At 35.2% G+C, this 24,757-nt stretch overlaps 1 protein-coding gene across 4 annotated transcripts in view; it reads left to right on the top strand.

The window, feature by feature from the left end:
* The window catches only part of LOC121410776 (neural Wiskott-Aldrich syndrome protein-like), a 54,164-nt gene that overhangs the window by 793 nt on the left and 28,614 nt on the right, over positions 1-24,757 (top strand). For all 4 annotated transcript variants that reach the window (XM_041603081.1, XM_041603080.1, XM_041603079.1 and 1 more), the window contains exons 2-3: positions 21,153-21,281; positions 23,711-23,797. In XM_041603081.1, coding sequence (XP_041459015.1) covers positions 21,153-21,281; positions 23,711-23,797 — 216 coding nt within the window. The remainder of the gene's footprint in view (positions 1-21,152; positions 21,282-23,710; positions 23,798-24,757) is intronic.

The following is a 24,757-nucleotide window of genomic DNA, read 5'->3' as shown; positions in this document are numbered from 1 at the left end:
TGGACACCTATTTCCCCACGTAGCTTCTCATTGACATCCAACCACCAATTAACAAGGTTTAACAAGCCTTAATTTAGTCGTGAAATAGGACACCAAAATACAAATGAAAATCATTATTTAACAAGGGTAAACAAGCTTTAATATAGTCGTGAAATAGGACACCAAAAACAAAATAAATCACTAGTTAACAAGGTTTAGCAAGCCTTAATTTACTCGTGAAATAGGACACCAGTCTGTAGAAACGCACGGAGAAACTCTCCATAGACTTGTACACAGTGGACACCTATTTCCCCACGTAACTTCTCATTGACATCCAACCACCAATTAACAAGGTTTAACAAGCCTTAATTTAGTCGTGAAATAGGACACCAAAATACAAATCAAAATCATAATTTAACAAGAGTAAACAAGCTTTAATATAGTCGTGAAATAGGACACCAAAAACAAAATAAATCACTAGTTAACAAGGTTTAGCAAGCCATGCGCACGAGCGACTAAATAAAGCTATATGATGACATCATCGATCAGACGACGAGAGATTGAGAGCTAGAGAGAGTAGAGGGAGACCATAGAGTTAACTCTATGAGGGAGACATATCGCGGCGAACCGAAACTGAGCCTTTAATAAAGGAGGACATGTTTTTCATTTGGTAAGTGTCCGGGGGAATTAGGAAACTGGACACCTATTTCACGATAATGCCCACCAAATACAGAGACCAAAGTTCTAGCGCGATCTGTACAGGGGACTCAACGGCCATATGTTTATGTACTGTCTTAAGATCGGATAAAACGGGGAAGTGAATTTGCGCGACAGCCGAGGTAAGTCACTGTTTTTGTTCCTTTTAACTTGACTTTTCTCTGTTTTTTGGCAATTAATGCCAAGAGGGAATATTAATTTGCATTTTGGTCGCATTAACTTTCAAAATTTTTATTCATTAAAGACAAAAATTGAAGAGCCCCGACGGGGGGATTTTGCATTGCAAGTCCCCTAATGGTGGCTGCACGATAGCGAGCCGTCTGTGTACGAGGAGAAATTTTTAAAAAAATGTTTAAAAAACTCCTCGAAACAGACGGCTGCCAGCTGTCTAGGCAGTGCTGAGCTGTGGACAGGCCGTATGGCAGTGCATCCTATTGCCGGACACCTTTATTTCAGTACTTCAAAAATGACAACTAGAGAAAATACAATCGAGAAAAAATAGCACTTGGTATTCCAAATATAAAATTATAGGCCCCCTATTATATTTCCCAACCGTTTTCTTTGTACCGCACTTGCCGCATACCCCTCCGTTCATGGAAAACAATTATTTTCGTGGGTGAAAAATTACATCATAGGCCTAATTCCAGAACAGAAGCTCGCTGGACGGGTAAAAATATTCTTGATTATAATGTTGTAAGAAAGAATTGGTGTGACATATATCATATCATGAATAAATTCTAAATTTTTGTTTGCTTTAGTTTCTTATAATCATGATAATCGAATCAGCAGATCTTTGTAGGCCTAGGCTAATAAACTTATGTTTGCTAACTAATTTTTTTTAAACTGCATGTTCGGTATGGCACTTTCCAATATAATACTCATTCATATCGTGACTTATGCAGTCATCAACTTGAAGTTCTATCGATGCGCTGGACATCGATCGTCGACGGCTCTCTATCACGGTAAACCTCGCGCACAGCCGGATACAGTACCGGGTACCTTGAGAACAAGCCGTCGACAATCTGATCAAGGAGTGAACGCGTTAAAACTTCGGCAAATCAGGTCCGTATTTCCCTCAGAAAATATATCAATTTGGATCAATTGTTAATGCAGAACTATGTAATATGATATTTTAAGCATTTTCTCTCATTTTAGAGAAAAACAAGGTAGTACTAAAACAAGGTAAAAGTTGGATTTTTCGTCTTGTTTTTGCAATCTTGTTTTATGAATTGATCAGGCAAATTGAACTGCGGAAGTCTTACTGCACAAAATTAATTTCGTACGCAGTAATGTGCGCGTCCAGAAATTTGATAGTGTCCGGTAATACAATATGTGACTGTACATGGACATGGGTGGTTGATTTTCAAGTAGGGTGTTCAGTGTTGGTGTTGAGAGCATTAAAAGACTGCTGACCTGAACCGAGCTGGGTTCAGAAGACTATCCCGATCGCGTCCGGCTCTAAGTTACGTAACTATAACTAATAAAGTACTGTAGTGTTACTGTTAGTGGTAGTGCGCGTTAACTCGTAACTAACCCAGGCCCCGGCCAGGCCCAGGGAGCTCCGGCCCGCTTTGTGACATGTGGCTGGAGCCCAGGGGCGGTATTCTGAAAACGTTCTTATCTTAATTTTGTTCTTATCTACGTCACTTTCTTAAATTGGTATTCTGAAAACGTTCTTATCTTTTTCTTATCTTTTGTTCTTATCTTGCTCTCCACCCCCAATGCTGAGCGCGTAAATTTACCACTCGCGTATATAATACAAAAGTGCGCTAAAAAGATAAGAACAAAATCAAGATAAGTGGTATTCTGAAAACGTTCTTATCTTTTTTCTTTCTTATCTTTCACGGTATTTAAGATAATATTTAAGATAGCTAGAGGGTTATCACATCTCACGATGTCTGCGTTTTTTTCTTGCTCAAAATCGATGGCCACTAGTAGTAATAAATACCCACAAGTATTACTCCCACCATTTCTTTCATTCACCCTTTATTTTGCCCGTCTATTTTTTCTATCCCTTTTTCTTTTTTCTTCCTTTCTATTTGTCTGTCTTTCTTCCTTTCTATCTACATGTCTTCTTTTATTTCATTCTTCATTTATATCTTTTCTTTTGTTCTGTTTAACTCTTTTATTTTTTTTCTTTTGCTTTGTTTCATTTATACTTCATCTTTCTTCCATTTTTATTTTCCCTTTTCGTTTTATCCCTTTCTTATTTCTTTATAGCTACCAAGTCTTTATTTCTTATTTTCCCCCTTTTCTCTTCCTTTTCTTTCTTTCTTCCTACACTTTTTTTGTCATCTTTCTATTTTTCTTCCTTATTTTTTCGTCCATTCTTTCGTTTTTATATATGCTTTTCCTTTTTGTTTCTTTCTTCCTTCATTTTTTTGTAATCTTTTTATTTTTCTTCCTTACTTTTTCTTCAATTCTTTCGTTTTTATATATGCTTTTCCTTTTTTATCATTCATTTTATTTTCCCCCTTTTGCTTCCTTCCCTGTAATAATTCTTAATTTTTCTTTCTAAATTTATTTTATTTCTGCTTTCTGAAATTTTTGTGTCTTTTTTACTTTCTTTTTTTTTCTTTATTTCGTCGCTCATTCTTTTTTCGTTCATTCTTTATTTACCCTTTTTCTTTACTTTGTTTCTTCTCTCTGTCTTTCTTCTCTTAACTCTTTATTTTCCCTTTTCGTTTTTTTCTCTTTCTTTCTTTCTTTCTTTCTTTCTTTCTTTCTTTCTTTCTTTCTTTGAATTTACCTTTCTTTCCTTTATCTTTTTGTAGTCTTCATGTTTGCGTTAATTTTCCTTTCATTTTTTCTCTCTCAATTTTATTTCTTTGTTTCATTTCCCTTTTTTCTCTTCCTTCACTTTTTACATTTTATTCCCTTTTTCTCCTTTTTTTCTTTCTAACTTTCTTTTATTCGTTTTTAGACTATTTTCTTTTTCGGTTCCATGTTACTTTTTTTAATCTTTTTAGTTTGACCTTTTTCTTTTGTGTGTGTGTGTTCCTTTTAGTTTCTTTCTTTTCTTTTTCTTTTTGTTCCTTCACTTTATCATTGATAATTGTTTTATTTCTTTCATCCTTTTCCTTCTTTTATTTATTCTATTTTTCGTTCTTTTTTATTTTTAAGTCCTTTTTGCTTGCTTTCTTTCGTTTACTCTTTATTTTTCATTATTTTCTGCTTTGTTCCTTTCATCTTTTTTCTGCTTCATTCTGACCCTTTTCTGTCTTCTTACTTTAATACCTACTTACTTTCTTACTTCATTTTTTTTTGTGCACGTGGACGTCTCGAAATAATAAAATCAGTCATTGCGTATAAAATGCCTATTTCGCGCAATGCGCCAGAAACAGTGTACGCGCAGCGCCCATGATATTCTCTTCACATAAGGTACGCTTCTATTGGTTAAACTGCCAATATAACGCGCATTTTGATTGGTAATATCCTATAAATGGGCGTGTTGAAGATAAGAAGAAGGCAGTCCTTACAAAGATAAGAACGCGTTAAGAAGATTTTCAGAATACCGATTTGCAATGATTTTAGCGTCTTCTTATCTCAGTGAGATAAGATAAAAGATAAGAACAAAGATAAGAACGTTTTCAGAATGCCACCCCAGGAGTCGACCGTGCAAAACGAGGGAGGCACTGGGGTAGATTGGGGTCTCAATAGTAATCATATTAAAATGTGGAAACAGAAATTATGCACATACATGTACCAAAATATGGCTGAAGGTCTATCATGACACACAAATCCCGACATCAAGCCTTCAAGGCACAGACTGGAACCTCAAAACAATGAAAAGTTATTAGGGGGTTTACAATGCAAAATTCCCCCAATGGGTCTCATCAATTTTTGTCTTTATTTCGTTAAATATATAAAAAGAACTGCACCAAAATAAAGATTATTCTGCTTTGGCCTGAAATGCACCAAAACAGGGAAAAATAAATTTATAAAGGAAAAACAGTGACTTGCTTCGGCTGTCACCAACTTGCACTTCCTGGTTTGTCTGACCTTAATACATAAACATGGCCATTGAGTGGGGGGGGTACTCAGTATATACTGCGCAGAGGGGACCCCCATTTTTACACTCAAATTTCTTTTCCAAGGCATAGCATTTTTATCTTGAGAAAAAAAACAAAGTCACTCCAAAGCATAGCATTTTCTTCTTTATCAAGAAAAAAGAAATCCGCTCCAGAGCTTCACATATTTTTTGTTACACCGTTTCGGACGCATTGATCTGCTACAATGAGCTGCAATTTTGGTGAACAGCGGCCGCAGAGCGCTGTTCGACCATCGCCTCTGTGCGAGCGCACCCGACGCTCATGTTGCCAGGCTACATGTAAGCTGCATTCATGTATGCCCATTCCATAGGGATGCATACGCACTCACACGCAGGTGACCCGTTCCAAGGACCCCCGTTTTCACAAACATTTGTAGTTCCGAAGCCCATTCCGAGGACCCTCCTTTTTACAATAAGCCCGCTCCAGAGCCCCCGTTATTTGTCTCGCCCACGGCACTACCAAATTTTTTGGTCGGGAGGATAGATAAAGCCTTTTGACGAGGCACCAAGATAAATCTATTTTTATCACGAAACGGGTAGAAAACAAAAAAAAGATCAAAGAAAATAAGAATATAGAAAAAAAAAAATTAAAAATCATTGATTATGCAATATTAGTATGTTCATATTATCATCAGATCCTGCCAATACCACTAAAAACCCCATAGAAAAAGCAACAAATGGCCCTGACAAAAGGCTATCATTTTAGGCGTCGGAGAAAGATGTTATGAATATTCATGAATCTAGTTCCGTAAATTTGGTTTGGCTGGCAACCAGTCAAGATGACTACACATATTTTTAGCCATGGCCTTGGGTTTTTCGTTTGAATTATTAGCTTTTCTTTCTTTCTCCATTCTTTTTTATCTGTTCTTATTTTGTTCCTCTACCTTCCTTTTCATTTTTTGTCTGTTTTCTTTTCCTTTCTTCCCTTTTTCATTCTTTTTTGCCTTTTGCTCTATTTTTCTTCCTTTTTTTTTCTTAATTCTCGTTTTCTTCTTTTTTGTCTCTGATTTTCTTCTCATTTTTATCCTCTCATTTTTCTTTGTTTCTTCTTTGTTATGCACATTATGATTATGCACATGGTCTCATACATTTTATTTATTATTGGAAACTATAGATAAAAATAGGTAAATAAACAAGTAAAGAAATGAATGAATTATTCATATATTGAAGGAATATATTCATTGATCAAAATTATTGAGTGATCAGCAAATCATCCGTTTATTGACGCCTATATCCTTAGGTCACGGTAGGTGAACTCCCATAATAATGCCATCAATTCCCTACATAGGCTACTTCTTCCGCTTTTCAGCTCTTTACTAGTCAGTTATAATTTATTTTGGGACCGCGGCCGGCCTGTTCCTCCTTTCAAAGGGGCAGTTATAAAAGTTGTGCTGTATCATTATAAAACAAGAAAGTACAATAGTTTTATAAAATTTGATGGAACTTCATGTCATCTCCTGTCTTATTTTGCGCCATTAATTTGATATTTTTTGAGAATCACACAGTACAGATTAAACAAGTCTTTGAAATTTCAAACAATCATGCTCAAATTATTGATAATCAAATATTTGAATTCAAACTTTGTTGTTTAAGACTTTAAACACTTGTTTAAAATGTTTAAACTACTGTGCAATTCACATAGTAAATGGCGTTGGTTAAATTATTTTTGACAGCACTTGTAGAAGCGCTCAGTATAAACGAGTACAGTGTTTTGAATTCAAATTCGACAAGCAAAAAAATGGAAAAACTCACAAATTGGAGGTCGTTTTGGATCATTTTTTATAGAGAGGGGGTTGGTTTAAAAAAAAATTGAAGGGGGGTTGAATCACCTGTAACCCCCGCCCCTTCCTGCGTACACTACTGCCATGCGGTGAGTTAAACAACAAACAGTGATTAGAGCTTATCGAAGCGACAAAAATAATCACCCGGCCTTCACCGCGTGACAGAAAGCTTCTTTTTTTTCAATTAGAATTATTTATTCTTTAAATTATCTTGACATTTCTTTTTAAAGCAGGCAAAATTGTTTTTCAGTATTTCTTTTTGTTTTAAAATCATATTCATTCTTTCCTCGTATAAATCATGTGAAAAAGATGAATAACATGAAATCATTAACAATATTGAATCAGAATTCATAATACAAAAAATTATATAATAAATATAAACATATATTTATTCATATAAAAATAAAAAATGGTATGGAATTATATGCCTAAATTACGATTAAATTGAATGATATTGAGGCAACCTGCTGAGAGTTTTCAGCTCTTCTTGCTATTCATATTCATTAACCTGTGTTGTAAAGGCAGTGACGACATCTTTTAAATGTTCATATGCGCATGAGTAGAATCTTGTTTCACATTACCTCAAACATGGCGATCTCGCGATTGGGCCAAAAGTCCGAAAATTGAAGTTCTTTTGAAGGATTCCATCAAATTCTCTTCATTTCAAAGATTACCTGGTTTAGGGACAGTTTGTTTAGGTAAAATCAATCCTAATCGTCAGATTTTTGTCTCGCCTGCAAATTAGAGTGAGACTATTGGCGCCGCTTTTCAGATGGCGACTATTAAGCTTTTTCGATATACCGGTATTAGTAATACCGTTCGGTATGAAAGTCGTACCGGTATGGATACCGCCGTTGAAATTTCAATACCGAAATACCGTCATACCAAAAGTTGAAAATATCATACCGGTATTTTCTTCTGTATTGTCGTTTTTGGGTATTTTTACAGTAAAATTAAGCCAAAACAATAAGTTCTTTGGCTCAATGTATTTAATGAAATCAGAATCCAATAATCTAACCTCGAAATGAATACATGCCCCTTAACTACTGTCTGAGCTCCGTTAGCCGCTGCATGAGGCCTCGGCCCCACCGCTACTGATACTGGGGTGCATGTCCGCTCAGCTCCATGCACTCGTGTACACAGCTACAGTAAACAACGAAGTCGACCGAGACGGAGAGCATTTCATGAAGAGTTTTTTACAGTGGTTTCAACAACAGATTTGCTTTCCGCCAATCGCATGCGAGGGTTTCCTAGCTTGTAACATCCCTCTACACAAACAAAATCACTGACAAAACTCTTTTTGAAACACTCCCTAGCCTGCCTTTTGACCACGTGGTGTATTGCGGGCTTCAACAAAGTATCAACCTTGGCTTGGGGCGTTGACAGACAAACCACAGGGATAACACTTGTTTTTTCTTTATGCAAGTTTTTTTTTCTCGGACTGCTCTTAACTTGCAGGGCTCGAATTAAGAATTTAAAGGGGCAAGGCCATTTTTTAAAAGGGCACTTAAGGGAAAGGGCAGGCAGTTTTCACTTTATGGGACATCCAAGGCCACCAAAAAAAAGGGCATCAATAATAAATGCACTTTTCAATGGGGCACATGCACTGGATTACTGCAGGGCACCAAGGCCACAGCAAAAAAGGGCAGTTATTTTGGCCTTAAGTCTACAAATATTTGAAAGGGCATCAAGGCCATTTCTGAGGGCATCTAAGGCCATGGCCTTGGATGGCCTTGGATTAATTCGAGCCCTGAACTTGTATCAATGGGAATGTCCACTGAGTTTTTTTTTTTTTTTTGGGGGGGAGTGCTGTGCATTGACAGACAAACCACAGGGATTAACACTTTTTTTTTCTTTATGCAATGTTTTTTTTCTGGACTGCTCTTGACTTGTTTCAATTATGACAAGTTTACTTTTATACTATAAGCCTGCTACAAAAATCGTCTGAGCCCCCCCCCAAAAAAAAAAAAATAATAATAATAAATAAATAAATACAGAAAGAAAGAAAAAAATAATACATTAATGAATAAATAAATTAAATATGAAAATAAAAAGACAGAAATGTTGATAACATTAACAGGAAAAAAATGTTACGCCATCCCTCTTTGTTTATTTTGATCTGTGAAGTGATCGTAAATGGAAGAAAGTGGCTGAGAATATTTGTGTGATTTGTGATGGGTGTTGTATCCGTTTTGCGCATGTGCGGTCATGAATAAAATGAAATAAACTTTTGATTGATTGTAATTTAAATTTATGATGGTCTCGTGGCATGATAAGATGTTGATCAACTAAAATTTGGCATGTGTGAAAGATGAAATTGACAAAAAAGAGGGGAAGATCGAGATTCGGAGAAGAGGAGGATGTTGATTGTTCGTGGTAAAAGAGGGGTGGTGACGGGGAGAGAATGAGCCGATGGGAAAGAGAGAGTGAAGAATTAAGGGGCTGGGGAGATAAAGAAAAACAAAAGCAAGAAAAATGAGTGAGAGAGAGGCAGCCAGGGGATAAGAAGTTTAGGGGGGGGGTTTACTTTTAAGGCGGTGCTGCACCATCCCGAGTTTGCTCAATCTCGAGATTTTAGCCCGATCAGCCCTCTTCGCGATTAATCTCGAGATTCAAGAAACCCCGTCTCCACCATCGCACGAAGAGCGATTCTTGCTCGAGCGAGGCAACAAGCCCGATATTCCGAGCATGCGCACTTTCGATCTTGGAGTTTCAACGGCCCGCGCTTTTGAATAACTTCCCGCGATATGCAATCAAGTCCATGTACTCTTTCGCCGAATTCGACCGTTGTTATGCAACAATCCTCTCAGCTCAGCCGCGCTATAATTATAAGCGAGTGAAGTATTCTTCGTTTAATATGATGGCGGACTCCGAGGCAACGACAGAGGGGGAGAGAGAGAGAGGGGAGGAAAAAAAATGCTATTTGCTCACATTTTGCGAAGGAATAAGACGACAATGCTGTCAGTATTGTTATTGACTATGACCATCGTCGATAATGAGCGCCTCCCCCATCGGTCTGGTCCCTCCCAAAATCCATTCACGGGGGGCTTGACACCATCGTTGCTGATTGGGGAATTGATGAACGCTATGATAAAGTTGACTTTCGCATGCGTTCGGTATAATCGCTGTTTATGTTTTTACCAAGGCGGAAATGGAACGCGAATTGCATTATGGACTGAAGGTCATGAATAAATTAACCCGAGTCCAAACCCGAGTGCGTCTGCACCTACGAATTAGCGCGATAATTCGTAAATAGCGCGCTATTTTGCAAATAAACCCGAGTTGACTTGGGATTGCAATCTCGAGATTAATCCTACGAACTAGCGCGATAATTGCGTCTGCATTACAAACAATCTCGAGATTTTTCAGATCGGGATAATTTGCCGGATCAGAAATAGCGCGCTAATTTGAAAACTCGGGATGGTGCAGACGGCCCTTTAGACAACGTGGAGATTCACAAGGGGTGGGGGTCAACACAATGGACATTATAAGAAAAGTTATTTACGAGACGTCAAAGTTTGAGGTCAACAAACTTTGAACCTTCAACGAACACATGTTGATGTGAGTGGTAAACAAAAGGGGCGAATCTGAATGTGAATGAGTAGGGCCAGATCGGTGAAGGGAAAATCACGCATATATCCTTGACAGTTTCAGCAGGGAATTTTGGTGCTTGAAGTTAGGGCATGTACACACATTTAGCAAAGTAAGTAGCAGTGAGTTTGTGCGGTGTAGCATTTGGCAACTTAACTTATTGATTTCGTACCATGTGCTTGCTGAGATAATTTTACACACATGCACAGGTAATTCACTGCTCTTGTTGGGGAGAGAGCATGATCGTATAACTTTTGGTAAAGAAAGGGAAAGTTTTTGTCAATGAGAATGGACCATGCTGAGCATTCCTCAGCTGACCACAAGCATCCCCTCTTTATCCGAGGCCATATCAGGGCTAAACAAACATTGGTCACTGTTTGCATGGTTTGCACAATAAATTGGGAATTTAGTCGGTATTAGTCGGTATACCGGTATTGAAGCTATTAGTAATACCGGTATTGAAAATATCAATACCGAAAAAAGCTTAGCGACTATGGCGGCTGCTGCGGCAGCGTCAACACCAAATCTTAACCGAAGGTTAAGTTTTTGAAATGACAGCATAACTTAGAAGTATATGGACCTAGTTCATGAAACTGTTGCGGCAGCGTCAACACCAAATCTTAACCGAAGGTTAAGTTTTTGAAATGATAGCATAACTTAGAAGTATATGGACCTAGTTCATGAAACTTAGCCATAAGGTTAATCAAATATTACTTAACATCCTGCCTGAGTTTCAGGTCACATTACTATGGTCAAAGCCCAAAGGTCATTTAGTGTCAATGAACTTTGACCATGTTGGGGAATAAACATCAAAATCTTAACCTTAGGTTAAGTTTTTGAAATGTCGCCACAACTTAGATGATATATGGACCGAGTTGATGAAACTTATACAACATAAGGTTAATGAAGTATCACTGAATATGCTGTGTGAGTTTCAGATCACATGATCAAGGTCAAAGGTAATTTAAGCCTTTCAGGTCAATGAACTTGGGTATCTGTTGAATTACCATCATAACTTTGAAAGTTTGTTGGTCTAGTTCATAAAACTTGGATATAACAGTAATCAAGTATCACTGAACATCCTGTGCGAATTTCAGGTCACATGACCAAGGTCAAAGGTCAATGAACTATGTCCATGTTGGGGGGTATTTGTTGAATTACCATCATAACTTTGAAAATTTATCGGTCTAGTGCATAAATCTTGGTCATAAGAGTAATTAAGTATCTCTGAACATCCTGTGCGAATTTCAGGTCATATGACTACGGTCAAAGGTCATGTCTAGGTCCTCGGGCAACTCTGCGCTGAGCTGCATCTTAGCTGAGTGAGACAAGTTACCTTCAATTTTTCATAAACTTTAGTTTAAGTTTAACTTTATTATGTTAATTATTTTAACGTTAGTGGATCGTATTACTGAACACTTTATCGTACGAATTCAATCATTAAACACAATATTCTCATAAATACCGTAAGTAACGGTGTATTAACCGCACCTTTTTCTCGGCGGGGCAGAAGCAAAAGTCGGGGGTGCGGTTTATACACGGTGACGGGTCTGAGCCAGCCCGCCGTAACCCCTCCCGTACATGTACGATGTCTGTCAGTTCACAACACATCGAGTGGCCGGGCGTAGCCGCCCAGGCAATGTCGTTTAGAGGGGTATGAGCCGCGGGTAATGGGAAGCGATTATTGCAATATTAATTAAATGTTGTCCATAACAAACGCACCCACCTTCATGACACTAATTTTGACTTTATTCTCGATTCAAAGTAGTGAAGTTCCCTGGCGAATTTAAAGAGACGCCAAGCATACTCGGTAATATTTTGTCACCGCTGAGCGAGAGTTGAGTGAGCTTAGAGATTGCGTTGTAATGTGGTTATAGTGCGACTTAAGCTGGCGCTATTCAAAGTCCCGTTTCGCGCCAGCTTGTTTTTTTCCTTCCTGTTTGCTTTTCACAAGATACCATGTAAACCACGCACGAGAGAGACGGCAAGAAGCCGTAAAAAACAAATGGAAAAAATGCCAATTTCTTTGTTTCTTGAACCTTCCTATAATCCCGTATCCAAAATTCATGCTAAGACATCAAATTTCTGAAAGTGATTGTGAGATTGTGATGCAAGAAATGTGAATGTTTCTTCCTCCTACGCTGGGCCTGGGAAAGACACAGATCATAATTTGATAAGATGTACTGGCATGACTTGTACTGTATCGTAGTTTGCAATGTAATGGCAGTGCTGTGTGTGTACACTGTGACTGTGAGGTGAGCGAGTGTGTAAGTTGCCAATATTGTCGGGACCGTTCTTTCTTTCTAACATTTGTAGATGAATTGATCAAGAACAGCATATATCTGCATACCGGTAATCTCTTTGGATACTTTGAAATCTTAAAAAACTTAGATTTTGTTTCTTCGTACCTCAAATATGCATGTAAATGTGAGATTTTTTTTTTTTTTTTTTTTAGTCCAAAGTTGGGGGTGCGGTTAATACACGGGTGCGGTTAATACACCGTTACTTACGGTACACAAATAAATAGGTCTACCTTCAATGGAAGTGGCCCCGGGTGACCCACGTTACGCCACTGTCTGTACCAATGTTAAAATATGGAAAAATCTTCAGGATATTACATGTACATGTGTAATTTACTAATTTTACAGGATTTTTTTCAAAGTGTAAATTTTTTTGATACGCACTGTATTTATGTGCAATAAAACAATTCACAAACTTCTCTCCTGACAGGTATACTGTACATGTACATGACAGAGGAGCAAGAGAGTAATAGATTTATATGGGAAGAGAGATAGAGAAAGAGTGAGAATGCACCAAAACGAAACAAAAAAATCATAAAGTGATTTTTCCATTTTCTTTTATAATATAACCCCCACCCCAAAAATTAATACCGGTATGTATATATATATATATATAGTAAATAGTGGTAGTAAAATACGAGCTTCGATTGGCTGGATTGGTACCACGTGACCTCCCTTCAAAAAGTTATATTGTACATATGTACAATATAACTTTCGATTTTTGGATGGCAAAACCCGTGTTAAATGAATGGGGAGAATATCGATTAATTTGTTTTCAATCGATATATTTGTATATCGATTTCCCAAAGTAGCATTTATATAATTTCCGATAGCAGATAGAAATACAAATTTACGTGGTTTAACCCCTTGCAGCAGACGACAAATTGAACATCGTGTTCAATTGGAATTTCACAAATATAAGGTAAGAAGAACGTATGCCATCTAGATCTAGACTATGGTAAAATCCATGATGGGGGGGGTTAGATTGAGGGATCTATTTACTATAATAAATAGTGAACTTCTATCATACAATATTACTGGACTATATGAACTCCAAAAATAAAATTATTCCTCGTGCAAGCCTATTTCACCTCGGCCTTCGGCCTCGGTGAAATAAACCTGCACTCGGGATAATTTTATATTTGTCGTACATATAATCCAGTATATTGTACAATAGATTGTACACTATTTATATAATATACTCCTGAAGAAGACAGAGGTCCGTCGAAAATTCGAGTAAATAAAAACTATATTGGCATTGAAAGCATTACCATTTATCTTCAGCATATTTTGTTACTATTAGAGAAGCCAATACGTGAAACTTTAAGATATATTTATATATGATAATAGATAACCATGCCCCATTTTTGTCTCACCTGCATAGCAGAGTGAGACTATAGGCGCCGCTTTTCCGACGGCGGCGGCGGCAGCGGTGTCAACATCAAATCTTAACCTGAGGTTAAGTTTTTGAAATGACATCATAACTTAGAAAGTATATGGACCTAGTTCATGAAACTTGGCCATAAGGTTAATCAAATATTACTGAACATCCTATTAGAGTTTCATGTCACATGACCAAGGTCAAAGGTCATTTAGGGTCAATGAACTTAGACCATGTTAGAGGAATCAACATCAAAATCTTAACCTGAGGTTAAGTTTTGAAATGTCATCATAACTTAGAAAATATATATGGACCTAGTTCATGAAACTTGGACATAAGGTTAATCAAGTATCACTGAACATCCTGCATGAGTTTCACATCACATGACCAAGGTCAAAGGTCATTTAGGGTCAATGAACTTTGGCCGAATCGGGGGTATCTGTTGAATTACCATCATAACTTTGACAGTTTATTGGTCTAGTTCGTTAAACTTGGACATTAGAGTAATCAAGTATCACTGAACATCCTGTGCGCGTTTCAGGTCACATGACCAAGGTCAAAGGTCAATGAACTTTGGCCGAATTGGGTGTATCTGTTGAATTACCATCATAACTTTGAAAGTTTATGGATCTGATTCATGAAACTTGTACATAAGAGTAATCAAGTATCACTGAACATCCTGTGCGAGTTTCAGGTCACATGATCAAGGTCAAAGGTCATGTAAGGTCAATGAACTTTGGCCATGTTGGGGTTTTGTGTTGAATAACCATCATATCTCTGTAAGTTTATTGGTCTAGTTCATAAAAAGTGGACATAAGAGTAACCATGTATCACTGAACATCTTGTGCTAGTTAGAGTAGTTTTCAAAGTCAGCACTGCTGCTATATTGAACCGCGTGATGCAGGTGAGACGGCCAGAGGCATTCCACTTGTTTTCTCAATACCCTTAAAAAATTGCCCTTTTTTAGAATGTTGGTTCTCAATTCAATTCAAATTCAAATAAACATTTCACAAATTTCTACATTTTTCGGAAACATAAATTCACTTAAAAATCAGTTTGTCATGTGGAATATATGTAAGGTATATAGAAAAAGGTACATGTATACACATGTACCCTTCATGTAAAAGGAAAGGCCTGCGATGGGATATGCCTATAGATATGAATAAAATACACAATACAATACAATACACTTTCTAGTTCACAAAGACAAGGTTTAATTACAGTCATATCAAAGAAAGGTAAAGACAAAATGTTAATCGAAAATTACTGACCCATCACTCTAGTGAATGTTGATTTGAAAATTGGTTCTAAAGCTCTTGCAGAAAGATTAAAGAAAGTTCTACCGGATTTGATTCACCCTGATCAGGTAGCATTTATAAAGGACAGATTTATTGGAGAAGCTGTCAGGACAGTTAAAGACGCTCTTTTCTTTTCCAACTTGAAAAATATTCCCGGAATATTATTAAGTTTGGACTTCCAAAAGGCGTTCGATTCACTAGACCATTCTTTTTTGTTGAATGTCCTACGATCATTCAATTTTGGAGAAGGATTTTGTAATTTTATTAAAGTTTTATATACCAATTTAGAAAGCGCGGTAATAAATCGGGGTCTGTCATCGGGTTATTTTCCCGTTGGAAGAGGTGTTAGGCAGGGAGACCCATTGAGTCCTTATTTATTTGTTTTAGCTATAGAGACATTTGCTATGAATATTCGTGAAAACAAGACAATACATGGTTTAAAAATATCTGACAATTTAGAAATTATGAAATTGTCGATGTACGCGGACGACATAACGGTTTTCCTTTCAGACAATATTTCATTTAGACATCTTTTGAATACACTTCAGAATTTCCGAAAGGAATCATCACTCTCTATCAATTTTTTCAAAACAAAGGCAATGTGGATAGGAGCCTGTAAAGATAATCAACATTCACTAGAGAATATTCAGTTTGAAAAGTCTTTGACAATTCTTGGAGTAGATGTACATGTAGCTTATTCACCCAATGTTTTTTCTTTACAATTGCAAAGAACACTTGATAAAATTAGAGTACAGTTGAATTTATGGAAAGCTCGTCATTTATCCTTAATAGGCAAAATACAAATTGTCAAAACCTTTGCCTTTTCGCAATTACTTTACCTTGCAAGTTTGTCAAAAATCCCAGATTATTATATAAAAGAAGTTAATAAGTTAGTTTTGGGGTTCATTTGGAACGGCCCTGACAGGATCAAAAGGGAGATACTTGTTAAGCAGTATGAAGATGGGGGGCTCAAAATTATATGCTTAAAATCTCTTTTACAAGTGCAAAAAGTCAAGTGGATACAAAGAGTTTTTACATCCAATTCAAAGGGATGGAAGATTATGACACTGCTTCAAATTAAAAATGTAGGTGGTGACTTTATATTCCATTGTAATTATGATCCTAATATTTTAAACTTGACAATTCCTGAATGGTATAAAGATGTCATGATTAGTTGGAGCACAGTATTTCAAAAAAACATTAAAATATGTGACCAAATACTATGGAATAACAGATGTATATTACAAAATGGAAAATCTTTTTATAAGCCAGAGATAAAAATCAAAGGTTTTGTTAAGGTGTCACATATGTTGGATGAGTATGGCAGACCATTAAGATGGAAAGATGCAAAAAATAAAGGCTTAACATTTGTTGAATACTTTCTGCTTCTCGACTGTTACAAGTTTACGCCATCAAAATGAAAATTATTTTTTATCTCAAAACTTTCATCCCATTGTCGACAACATTTCATTGATTCCAACTTTAACTATTGATGACATCACTAGATAAGTAACAGGTGTATCAAAGTATATTTTTTACACATTTTTTATGAAGGAAAATAACCCATCAATTTCAAATATATTTACACGTTTTAAAGACACCTATGGGTTTCAACAAGAAGAAGTAAGAGAACTCTTAAAACTACCTCTACATACTACTATAGATACGAGACTTCGAGCTTTACAATTCAAGATTCTTAATAATTCGATTCCTACCAAGGTTTGGTTATTCCGTATTTAAAAAGGTAACGGATACACTTTGTACATTTTGTAAAGTATCACCAGAAACTCTAGTGCATCTTTTTTATTCTTGCCATGTCGTTAACCAATTTTGGAATAATGTTGGTACACTTTTTGCTTCACTAGATCTTCCTGATTTCCTCTCAGAAAGTTATGTTATTTTTGATATCTGTAAGCCCCAAATTCCCAGAAATATATTTATATTGAACTTTCTGCTCCTGTCAGGTAAACAATATATTTTTAGATGTCGATGTGACTAAACAAACCTACTCTCCCCCATTTTTGTAACTTTCTTTTATCATTTGAAACTGTTGAACATACCATAGCACAAAGGAAATGCAAATCAGAAAAACATGATGGCAAGTGGGCTATCACTCTGAATACTTTAAAGAGGCGATAAAGCAGAAGGCTATTTTTGTTATGTTTATTTTTTATAGGCCAAGTGCCTGATTTTTTGTTGTTGTTGGAAACAAACATGTTTTCTTATTTTTTACTATTTTGTATGTTAGACATGTTATTTTATATGCCAACGTCATCTGAACTTTAATATGTGATCCATTATACCATGAATGTTTTGTTATGTATATTTTGATGAAAAGGATCAATAAAACATGAATTACAAAAAAAAAACCAAAAAACAATACAAACTGATAATACTAGGTCAATTGATATTGATGAATTGTGGGTGGCTGTTGCAAAAGGAACTCTTTCTTTAAAAGTTAATTCTACATTTTATAAAATGAAAGTTAGCACTCATGGCATGAGCGTGATATTATCATGATTATTCATGAATCCACTTCATATTTTGTATTAATTTTGTTGTTAACATTCCATTGTGTACATGGTTCTTCTATGCAGTACTTAATTTCATTAATTAAAAGCTACACCCCTTCTAGATCCTTGCGTTCCACCACTTCAAGTTCTCTTGTTACCCCAAAATTTTCCAAATCAGGGGGGGAGGGGTCATTTGTCCACTCATCCGCTAAGTTATGGAACTGTCTTCCTGAGGTTATTAAAAAAGATTTAACTTCTGAAACTTGAAAAAAAAGCTAAAAACATTTCTTTTCAGTTCTTAATTTCATAATTCATAATTTATGAATATTGTCTTGAGCACTCTGCAGAGTGGCTTTGATGCTATATCAGTCCAACATATTAGGTTATTGTTGATGCTGGAGCTGCATTTTGTACGTAAAGCAATGTACACAATATCAGTCTGATTAAAAACAATCATCTAATTGACATAAAAACAAAAGAAAACAAAGTTTTGGGAAAGCTTGAGAACAATTTTTATGGGCTTCTTTTAAGTAGGCCTACCTCTTATGTTGTTTACTGAGTAATAAGAATATTGTAATAAAGGGCCCAGTATTCCTCTTTATGCGCCAACATTCCTGTGCAACTTTCAGCAAAACATGAAGGCATGAATTCAGAAAGTTAGTTTTTGAAACCATCGGTTGATCCCATGGTTTATGCAGATTTCCTGTAAGTTATGTTTATTTACCACATACTAAAAAATGTCCAATGTTGATACACGCTTTTGTTTCAGAATGCCAAATAGACGACTGTTGCCGTGGTTATCCACACTATTTTATTAATTAGTCCACCGTTATGAATTAATGAGTCCATTCTTCAAACAGTGGACTCATAGATATAAATAGCATATTTAACCATGGCCACAGGGGTCAATTTGGCGCACTGTAACAAAAGCGTGCATCATCATTTGAAACTTTCATATACACGTTAAATAAGCGTAATTTATTCATGAAATCTGCATAAACCATGGGTTCAACCAATGGTTTTAAAAAGAACTTTTTTGAATTCGGGCCAAAGATTTCTGCTCATTATTCCATAATTTTACATTACAGCATGCACCAATTCTAACAAATTTTCTCAATCACTGTAATGCCACAATTCCATCTCTTGACCAAAACTTCTTTTTTTTCTAAATGTATAATGATAACATTATCATGAAACAACAGGTGCAGATACTAGTAATGCAAATTTGAATCAGATGTTCTAAATCTTTAGTTTGCATGATATACGTGTGTTTATAAAGTTAGGTGAAATAGTGAATGGAAAGTTCAAATTTAAGTATCATAAGATTTGACTGATCTTTTCAACGAGACAGTGTGCATAAGCATAATCGTAGGTTAGATTTATAATCAGATGGAGTGATCATAACTTTTTATTTTTAACATTTATTTCCTGTTATTGCACAATTAAAGCCTACTTATTAAGAATGTCCTATGCTTTTAAACCACAGTCTGAATTTGTGTTTAATATCCCACAGATATAATACAGTTTAAAAAATATGTCTTCACATTGATCTCCTCAGTCCTGCTTATCCATTTTTCTCGCTTATTTTGTTTTCATATTCATCATCTATTTAGATCAGTCATGCTGAGTGATTGAAAATTCATTCAAAATTTCACATATCTCGATAATCTGAAATTGTAGCAACATTCTACTCCATGTTATGTCATGGACTAGTTGGCATCCAAACGACGACATAGTTGAAGTGCTTACTTTCTAAATGTCAGAGCCCTTCAGTGATTTCCTTTTCATGGCTATTTCCTGCTTTGGATTAGCATGGGATTGTGAATTTACTTTGAATTTGAGTCTGTGATGTTTCATGTCTGAAATACCATGATGAGTGTTCTTTACAATATTTTGTTTTGTCCTTTCGTATTCCTGAAAATTTCTATGGATATCTGATCAAAGGGGAAACTATTTTTTGCAGAGTCAAATGATGCATTGTCTTAGAATTAAGAGATGAATTGAAAATTATAGATTTTGCCTGTCCTGCAATGAATATCCAGGTATTCAAATTTTCTTCATTAGCTGTTTTGTCTTTGCAAGTTTTGGTTTTGATAAGTACAGTTTTCTTTTCAATGATATACCGTCTTTAGACCTCGTTCCATCCATTGACCCGCAAGGGTCCTCCACTGGCGTCGATCCTGGGCGATGAGGACTGCTTCGTTCCAAGTTGTGATCCGATTAGTAAGGTCTCTTTTAATTGTTCTCCACCATGTTAGACACGGTCTCCCTCTTTTCCTTTTCCCTCCTGGTTTCCATATGCCATACTTTTGAGTAATAATTTTTTTCTTCAAAAATATCGAGCTTCATGTACATGTAGGCCTATTTACAACTCATCAACAGAAAATTACAAATGTACAGTTACAGAGATTATATTAATTCACCTTGGTCATTTCACAATTTTTTTTTTTTTTTAATAAATCAGTTATGGATATGGATTTGTGAGCCTGTAGAATGTACATGTATAAAGTCAGGACTAGACAGATCAATTGTTAACCTGTCTAGTCCTGACATTATGTCATGAATAGCCTCATGATGCCTTGAATATTGTCTCATGATAGAACCTTGAGATTCATGATGCTTGCCACCACCCTATTTGAGACCAAGAAAACATCACAAATGAAAAAAGGTCATGTTTGAAAAAAAAAAACAGTTGCTTCCTTTTGTACAGCATACATTTTGTAAGCAGAGTACATAAAAAAATCGGTGTATGATTTGTACTATGATTTAAAAAGGTCTCAAATAAAGCAAGATTTGTCTCTAGAATATTTGGGTCTCATACTTTTATGGTGATCTACATGTACATAAGAGATGCTAGAATTTTTTATTTCTGTTCTGTTCTGTCCTGTTTTTACATGAAATCCTGAATCATGCATTTATCTACATGTACTGTATATAAGCATTCATTGAGGCTAACTCTGCAACATTAAAACTTATTTCATTAATATGACCTTTGGTGAACTTGTTGAAAATGTTTGTTTTCCATGAAAGCAGATCCCTACTATCACCAGAGGGATATATGAGATGGATATAGAGATCATGGTCAAATGTACACAGATCATTAGGTTTGGCTGTATTTTCACTCTGAATGACAAGATGTCCTATATGTCACAGAGCAATAGTATTCAGTGTTAGAATTGATTTGTGAGTGCATCAGTCATTTTCAGTGGTGCAGTCATCACCTATTCTATATACAAACATAGCCTGTCTTGGATATTTGCTTGTACACTGCACATGTACATCAGCTCTAATTCTACAAAGTATCTTTCTATGATGAGGACAGTGAACATTGGTGTTTTTCTGTGGATACTAATAACTGAAACCTTTTCAATATATTTCTCTGTATCAATGTTTTCACAGTTTTAAAGTTTTAAAAGGTAATGTTATTATGTTCTTGTGATTTATCATTGTGTGTTGAGCTTTATATGATTACTCTCATTGGAGTTGATATCATTATTTACATTATTTTTAACCCATCTCTTCTATTTGTCCCCTTATCCAGAGTGTTGCGACTGCAGTTGCTCAGGTGTACTTCTATGAGAACGGCTGGAACAAGAAATACTGCGGCGTAACCAGCTTTGTGAAAGACAACGAGAAGCGATCATATTTCATTAGAATTTTTGACCTGCAAGTGAGTAAACTCTAGGAATACAATGAAGTGTAGTCTTCTTCCTATTTCTATTTAAAATTTATAAAATCTTATTGCTGATCAATTCAATTTTGATAGCATATTTTTTCATAAGTGGTCAGGAATGATTTTTCTACCATGGACATGCAAAGCATCCTACTTTTCATTTGAGAAATATTATTCTATTGTACTTTTTCTATTGGTCTCTTGTTTTTTTTTTTATTTATCTATTTTCTTGACAAACTTGTGTGGCATTGTCATATTTCCCAACCCATTCTGTTTATTGTATTGGTAAATAGTTGTGAACTTGTGTGGTTGGATTTCATGCTAAATTACTCTTTTATAGTACATGTACATGTATGTTAAGAGAAATCATAAAGAGACCATATAGCTGCATATGCAGAGGTCCATATCAACAAATAACATAGATGTCATATATATCAAGACAAACATACAAAGATAATACTGGAATATACAAAGAACAAGTAAAGTATAAACAGTCAGAAAGGAAACAAACAAATCACACTAATAACTAGGAACAAACAATGAATATCTATAAAAACAAGTGGTTAAGTAATAAGTGAACAGTACAATGGAAATATTTATATATACACCTACATTGAGAATTATGACATCGATGGCTTTTTAGCTTATCCGGCCCAAAGGGCCAAATGAGCTTATGCAGTGGTGTGGCGTCCGTCAACAATTATAAAATGCTGCTTCTTCGCCATTTCAAGTCCGATTTCAATTCTGTTCTGACTAGAACAATTTTAATGCTAATTTTTGTGAAAGTAATTTATTCATATTTTTAAAAATTCACATAAAATGTTTTTTTTTCTTCTTTAATTGTTGACCAATTTTGATTTTCTTTTCTTCCATCTGGTACACAGAATTTTGAAATTTTTAGTAGAAAATTATTTATGCGAAATTTATTCTGAAATTACAGAAAATGCCTCTTTTTCTTTATTTGTTTACAGATTTTATATTTTTCTTCCATCTGGTTGAACTTCATGAGGTTCACCAAACTTCTACACAGAATTTTGAAAATTTCAGTAGAAAATTATTAATGCTAATTTATGCAAAATTTATTCTGAAATTACAGAAAATGCCTCTTCTTTTAATATTTGTTGACAGATTTTGATTTTTTGTTCTTCCATCTGGTAGAGCTGCACGAGGTTCACAAAACTTGTACTCAAATTTTTAAATTTTGTCTGGAAATTTATTTATGCTAATTTATGCAAAATTCATTCATAAATCAAAAAAATGTTTTTTCTTCATTTGTTGATCAATTTCAATTTTGTTTGCTTTGTATGATAGCTCAAGGTGGTGATACAAAATTTCAACACAGAATTTTGAAACTCATTAAATATGCTAATTCATTCATTTATTTTCAAAACTCAGAAAAATTACTTATTTGTTGATTGATTTTGATTATTTTTGTTCAATCTGAGAGCTACATGAGGTTCACCAAGATTCTACACAGAGTTAAGAAATTTGACTAGAAAGTTATTTATGCTTTATTTATATGAAATTTATTCATAGATCACAAAAAATGCTTCTATGTCATTTCTTCATTAATTTCAATTCTACATCCTCAATTTATGTCACCAATATAATTCACTACAGTGTCAACTGGGCTGAAATTAAAATTGTGTTAAATTTCATTGCGAGATGCCGGATGAGCTCCACATCATTGATGTGCTAGTTGTAATATGTATTTGATCGGATCAATCACAATATTTCGAAGACGAGGGCCCCACATTGTGCTCGTGGTCATAGATTAATTTGATAACATGGTAATTTATTGGATAATGATATTTAGAACATCAAAATCCAGGAATAATAAGCTGATATTGGTCAATTTTGGAGGCTCTTTCCATGTTCATGGTGGGAATGTGCCTGTCAATGTACATAATATGATTATTTTGTAGTGACTTTGTATTTGACTTGGTGGGAACATGCAGCCATATAAAATTGTTGAGTAATGTGGGAAGTTTTCCTAGTGTTTTCTGTAACTTAGAATTCCCATTGTGAATTCTGTTGATTCGTCAGATTTTTGTCAAAATGATGTGGAATTTTGTAAGTTTGATTGTTTAAATATCCCAGTCATTCTCAATGGATGTGCATGAAGTATTTAGTATGATACTGCATTATTCGTAATCTTTAGCCATTTCAAAGCATAGCAAGTAATTAAAATGTCAAAATAGTGAAAGTACCAGTGGCAAATAATGCATTTAATTGCTACATGTACATGTACATTGTAGGTTCAGTATTATATATTCTTGTTTTGTGCTAACATACAATGTATTTTTCAGAAATGTTTGAAAATCCCTAGCTTAAAATGTACTTTCTTTGACTTATTGTGTTTAATATTTCATGGACCTTTTTTATACTCATGTTTTTGTTGTCCCCCCCCCCCCTTTTTTTTCCAGAGTGGACGGATGTTATGGGAACAGGAACTCTATAATCAGTTTAAATATGATACTCCGGAGTCTTTCTTTCATATGTTTGCCACAGACGTGAGTACTTGTTGAACCAGTTTATTTATACCATCTACTTTATGGGTTTAGTTGTACCTAAAAATAAATACAATAGTATTTCCTCCCTTCTGTCATGAACCTTTTATTGTGGTCTTGAAGACTGAGTTATTATGCAATAGTTGAATTTATAAGCTAGTTCGGAGTTGCAATTTGCACATGATCAGAAGAAGGTCATCTGTACTAAAATGACATGGTGGTTTAATATTCAATGAGACAGCACTGACTGTGATGTCTTCATTATTCATATATTCTTTTGAATTGTGTTTTTCATGAGATCCACGAAAAAAAAACAATGCAACGGGTATTTCACAATTGGCCCATGAAATACATTGTTACAACAACATGCTAATGCATTCAAAGTAGAAATGCAACAAATACCTTCATAGAGTGTTCATTGGTGCGATATTCTACTCACCTGGTCTATTTGATCTATGCATCTTGCTATGTAAGGCATTTTTACACTATATATTGCTTTGAAATCTGCCTATCATAATGAAAGGTCATTTGACCAAAATTGCCCATGTGGTAACTCCGAACTGGTCTATTAAAGACTATACATGTATGTTATATATAGTCAGTTGATTATCTTTTTGACTTCCATTGGTTAATTATTAACATAATACTGACTAATAAAAATTGTTGATTCAAATTTGCTCAGAGTTGATAAAATTCAGCCCAAGAGATACAATGGAATTCAACATATTTACATAATGCTTCCAGTGATACATGTATGGAGTACATTACCAAAATATTCAATTTGATGCAAAATTTGGTTTGATATTACAGTAATTCACATTTCAGAAAACTATAATAATTCTGCTGTTTATTTGAATACTAGCAAAACTGCAGATTGTACAAAGAAAATTTGTTTCAGCAAACAGCAGACTAATATCAAGAAACTTTATGCTTTAAATCATAATTTAGGGAGGGATTGTACTT

Source organism: Lytechinus variegatus, chromosome 3, assembly GCF_018143015.1.
Source record: "Lytechinus variegatus isolate NC3 chromosome 3, Lvar_3.0, whole genome shotgun sequence".
NCBI classification, from domain to species: Eukaryota; Metazoa; Echinodermata; class Echinoidea; order Temnopleuroida; family Toxopneustidae; genus Lytechinus; species Lytechinus variegatus.
Note: the sequence above shows the minus strand (reverse complement) of the source record. Positions and strands in the feature narration are given on the sequence as shown.